This window comes from Electrona antarctica (assembly GCF_951216825.1).
Source record: "Electrona antarctica genome assembly, chromosome: 4".
Taxonomy (NCBI): Eukaryota; Metazoa; Chordata; class Actinopteri; order Myctophiformes; family Myctophidae; genus Electrona; species Electrona antarctica.
This window is the reverse complement of record NC_136809.1, coordinates 8,137,870-8,143,594: the sequence shown is the minus strand read 5'-3', so window position 1 is coordinate 8,143,594 and position 5,725 is coordinate 8,137,870. Positions and strand designations below refer to the sequence as shown.

The window sequence follows — 5,725 nt, the reverse complement described above, 5'->3', positions numbered from 1 at the left end:
ACTAAATCGACTAGACAAAAAAAAACTTTTAAGCTTTATAACTTTGTTTTCTAAATGTTTTAATTAAAACATGGTACATTTGTCTGGAATTGCATTAAAACGTTTAATGGTATTCCACACAAATGTTACATTTACGGGTCAAAAGTTGATCTATTGCTTATCACGATAATGTGGCAAAACGTTTCCATTTCATTAAATTGTAAACAATTATGTGCACAGTCCGGAGTAAAAATCAGGAAATGTCACCCTTTTAACTGACATATTCTGACATGAAGTTCCTTGGGAGAGTGCAGAGTTGCGACACCATTTGTTTTCCTGCAACATAATATTGACACACAAGTCAAAGGCCAACATGTTTTATTGTACGTTAATAAAGTGATTACGTGGCTCAAGTGTATTTAAAGGGCAGAACAGCCTCCTCACATCACTCCATCACAAGCCCATACGATACCACAGCAACAGGAGCTCATATTCATCACTCCATCACAAGCCCATACGATACCACAGCAACAGGAGCTCATATTCATCACTCCATCACAAGCCCATACGATACCACAGCAACAGGAGCTCATATTCATCACTCCATCACAAGCCCATACGATACCACAGCAACAGGAGCTCATATTCATCACTCCATCACAAGCCCATACGATACCACAGCAACAGGAGCTCATATTCATCACTCCATCACAAGCCCATACGATACCACAGCAACAGGAGCTCATATTCATCACTCCATCACAAGCCCATACGATACCACAGCAACAGGAGCTCATATTCATCACTCCATCACAAGCCCATACGATACCACAGCAACAGGAGCTCATATTCATCTGAATCTGGTAAGAGATCTACCGCTTTGGTTTTTAGACTTTCCATTCATCACTTTCTTTTTCTTTTTTTTTGTGGCTTTTGCCTTTATTTTAATTTTTTTTATGGAGGGACAGACAGTAGGCTGACAGGAAATAGGGAGAGAGATGGGGGAAGACATGCAGTAAAGGCCGTCGGGATCGGGAGTCGAACCCGCGGCACACTGCTAGACTGGATTACCAGCCAAGGTGCCTGGACCACTGAGCCATGGCCCAGGCCCATTAATCACTTTCAACCTGACTTTCAACCCTATTTTGGGCATGCATTAGAAGCAAACATTTTTACATTTGTAATATTTTCAAATAGACCGAAAATAGCCAATCTACTATAGCTCTTAATGCATCAATCTGACACGTGAGATTTTTTGCTATATGAATTGATAAGCATTATCATCATGAATCATGAATTTCGAATGATCTCATCGCCTCACTCCAGGTCATCATCGTTCATTATCATCATGAGGTCTCTCCTGCTCTTCTCTTGCTTCGCCTGTATGGTGTTCTCTGTCAGGTCTGCCATGGGTAAGACATGCAAGCACAAGAAAGAAAAGAAAGAAAGAAAGATGGATTTGTACAGGCATCTATTATGCAAGTTATGGGAAGAATAACATTGTGAAAAGTATATAAAAGAATAAAGCATGTGAGTTTATTTGGTTAAAGGGGCCTTTCTCAGAGACGTTGACTATACTTTGTTAACAGTACTGCAGGTAGACATGTCTAGCAGAAACATTCAAATCCAGCAGACTCAGCATTGCTGTGGGCTATTGGGATGGACACCATTTTTGTAGTCGATAATCCATTTTCAATCTTCATATTGGTCATCATGAAATAAATAAGGTAAAACAGTGCAACTAATTACATGACTTGACTTCTTGTGACTTACATGACTTGACTTCTTGTGTCCTCAGTTGCTCCTTTAGAGGCTCGTGCTGTGGAACACAAGGTGTATCTTGGGACCCTGGCTGCCCCAGGTCAGTATCCAACTGTCCTTGTCTTCTACTATAGCCTAATGTATGCACCAATCAGGTTTCCTCAGCAACTACCCTCTTTCTTTTATTATTATTATTATTATTTTTCTTTTTTCCCACTGCTATGACCAGGTGCAGGGATTTAAAAATCCTAAACCTTTGTTAAATCCTGAAAAGTATTTTTATTTGGTACAGAGCAGGAACAAACTTCTGAGTGAATAATGGATAAGGATGTGAATTAAAAAAGTTATTCAATCACACTTTATGGTTGATTAAAGTGTATTCAAATAATGACTTGACACCCCCCACACACACCCATACCCCGCAAAATAGACAAACATTTGGAGAAGAAAGGCGAATTCTGTCAAAAATTGCCGATCTTCAAGCTCACAACGCATCACAATTACGACACATTGTGAGCTTGTAGATCGGCTATTTTTTGCTATTGACATACAATAAAATATATAGGGTTTAAGTTGAGGAAGGCTCTAAATTGCTATAGGCCTACTGTCTGTCTACTTATGTTCATATTATCCACTATGTGGAGATATAGGTAGGATTAAAGCGCTGATATTCAGGATCTGCTCGTTGTTCCATTACATTATGATCCGATGAACTCCTTGGGCAGGTGTTATTATTAAAAAAGAGGGCACTTAGTTCGTTATCATGCCAATGTTGTTTTGCCTGCTGTGGTGTTTCAGAACAAGAAGCTGAGGCTGCTGTTCCTGCCTTATTGCAAGGTGAGATTTTTCATACAAAGGTTCAAATCAGCTGTTTATATATCCTATACACCAGACCGGCACGTGCGTTATTTTTGAGGGGCGCTAGCCTAGGCTCTAGCAGCCCCTCCTATATACAGGTTTAATGTTTGTTTTTCCTTAAACAAACATTATAAACGCCATTGACATGGACACAGTTTAATGTTTGTTTTGTCCATGTTTGTTTTGTCTGATACTATATAGTATATATAGTGCCCCTCACTTTACACAGGTGTGATTTTTTTTCTCTATATTTATTTTGTTCATTGTCTTTCCAGCACGTTTAGATTTCTGTCTTGACGGCTGGCATAGCTTCCGTGGTAACTGTTACATCCTGGTCAACAGCCCAGAGACCTGGAACAGTGCGGAGGTAAACCACCACAGCAAGAAATCAATAAAGTAAAATGTTTATACCTGTAGATAACACAGGATGATTGTGTGCACTATTATTATTATTATTTTATATTTGTCAGTCAAATATTGCATATTGCAATGTTGAAGAAATGTTCAGCAGGAGTCACTTATTTATTTTGGGTTAGAGTTAGGGTTAGAAGGTTAACAATAGCAACAATACAATTGCTTTTAATATCCACACTTTGCTTTCTGATGTGGAATCACTGAAACACTGCTATGATAACTGGATTATAGCCACTGAATCAAATTAATGATGTTCTCCAATATAACATTTGGATGATGTAACTCATTGTTGTTAATTTAACTCTTGGGAGATTTTAAATGGACCTGTGGTTCCATTTGTACACTTTCAGAGTTAAATTAACACCATGGAGTTTACTTTCTCTCTCTCTCTCTCTCTGCAGGACTATTGTGGAGGGTTTGAGGCCAGTCTTGCGTCGGTCCACAGCTTGTGGGAGTACCGTTTCCTCCAGAGGCTGACTCAGACTGGAGGACACAGCCTGGCCTGGATGGGAGGCTACTTCTTCCAGGTTAGATCAAAGTTCAAAATGCGCACCACACAGTGTAACTACTTAATATTCACCAAAACCAGACCAGAACTCCCACCACGGGACTCAGGCAAGCAATTGAAACCTTTAAAACCACTATATTAATGGCAAGTATTTCCTCAGTCTAACTGAGTAACCTCTATAGCTTCTGCTTGTTGTGATGTTTCTCAGCATACACATCAGTGGATAGTAGCAGGAAACATTCATTGTTAAATTAATTCACATTTTGTTCTACCAAGATTCACGATTACCAGAGCCAGGAATTCACGTCTGGCTCTAACATCTATTGGAGTTAATTTACACTCGTAATGTCGCACGCCAAATCTAACGCATCTGCAAGCTCATAACATGAGCGATGATGTATAAATGCAGTGGTGGACAGTAACTTAGTATGTACTCTTCAAGTACTGTACAGTTTGATGGTATTTGTACTTTACTTGAGTATTTCCAATTTCTAATGCTTTTACTTCTACTCCACTACATCTCAGAGGCAAATATTGTACTTTCACTCGACTACAATTATTTGAAAACTTTAGTAACTAGTTACTCACAAGCTTGTGAGCTTGTAGATCTGCTATTTTCGAAAGATTTGCATACGTTTGAAATTTTGAAAAGTGACATTCTGCATAATGACTACCTTTAAGTACATTTACAAATTCTTTTGGACTTTTACTCAAGTACATTTTGAATTCCGGGCTTTTACTTGTAACAGAGTATTTCTATATTGAGTAATTTTTCCACCAATATTTTTTTCTTTGCTCTCCCTCGTGGACCTTACTGGTGGATTATACAGTGTCAGTGTACCTTATGTGGATTATGTGGTTGAAACGCACTGCCATTTTTGCACGCTAATACAATGTATCATGCACATAGGCCTATACATCTGCTGCTATGCTCACGCACTGTAAATATGTAGATCATTTGTTGTTTGATCTCCTTTCCCCTTGAACTGGCTTCGCATGCCACACACACAGCTCAAATGCAAACTCGGTGATCATAATCATACTTTATATTGTTTTATGTTGTGTCCAGGGTGTTTGGAGGTGGGAGGATGGATCGCTGTTTGACTACAACAAGTGGGACTCCGAGGCCTCCACTGAGAACTACCAGTGTCTCCAGCTTAACTCTGATGGTACAGTAAGAGACTCCTCTTCTTATTTATTAAAGTGTTTTCTGCTGCTGCTGCTACTACTTGTAATAGCAGATTATTATAAGAATACCCCCTTTTGCAGGTCAGAAATAATCTATTTCATTTCACAAAAACATCACCACTTTTCAGGGTCTATATTCACACACTATCCCCTTCGTTATTGTGTTATGATACTGTTTTATTGTACTTGTTTGTGATGATAACTACGATGATGATGATGAAGATGATTTTCTGCAGGGTCCAAGGGATGGTCTAATCATGGCTGCGAGATGCGATTCCCATTCATCTGTGAGCTGAGGTCCAACTGCTGAGTTGATACCAGTGCAAAGTACTTGTACTTTGACTACTACTATTATTAATGCTGCTGCTACTAATACTACTACTATTGCTATACTGCAACCACTATTGCTTCTAGTACAGCTCCAGCGGTAGCTGGCCTTGTTTATGTCATTCATGATGATGCGTTGTGATTGTATTTGCTCTAGACAATGACATGATTGATTAATGTAAAGAGGGTATATGCGCGTGACATCATCATACCCGGAAGTTATGCAGGAACGCCTACTGAGTGGCAAAAACTACTTTCTGGCCTTGACAGCCCATACATCCAAACAGACAAGTCCTATCCGATTGTATTAAATGACGTTAAACGACATTAAACTAACTTTGCCACTCACTTTATGCATGCGCATACCCTCTATTGTTTCTTGTTTTTCAATTTTCAAGTGTTGCTCTCGTTTGAATGTAAATTCTTTTTTAAGGTCATGAGGTTGATCTATGTCTTTGTCCTAATTAGATTGCACTTTCTTCTCTCAATGTATTTTTATGAGACCCATACATGATTTAATAAATGTTTTAATGGCTAATTGTGTGTGCAAAGCAGGATTATTTCTAAATTAATTCTTTGTCAACAGTATGTCTTAACTTTACACTTTTGCATTCTGTGGTTTTATAAACCACTGAAAGCAAAAGGTCACAAACTCCACTCGCACAGTAAAATCCTGTGTAATTCTGAGAG

General features: G+C 38.8%; 1 protein-coding gene across 1 annotated transcript; it reads left to right on the top strand.

Annotated features, from left to right (window-relative positions):
* Positions 1-1,327: 1,327 nt before the first annotated feature.
* LOC306922185 (rheacalcin-1-like) lies at positions 1,328-5,501 on the top strand (the record flags this gene model as incomplete). Its single annotated transcript, XM_079499581.1, has 7 exons — positions 1,328-1,391; positions 1,778-1,840; positions 2,539-2,577; positions 2,874-2,965; positions 3,414-3,539; positions 4,590-4,689; positions 4,945-5,501. 7 exons carry the CDS (start codon positions 1,328-1,330, stop codon positions 5,016-5,018), a joined length of 558 nt encoding a protein of 185 aa, XP_079355707.1. The 3' UTR covers positions 5,019-5,501.
* Between the last annotated feature and the right edge of the window lie 224 nt (positions 5,502-5,725).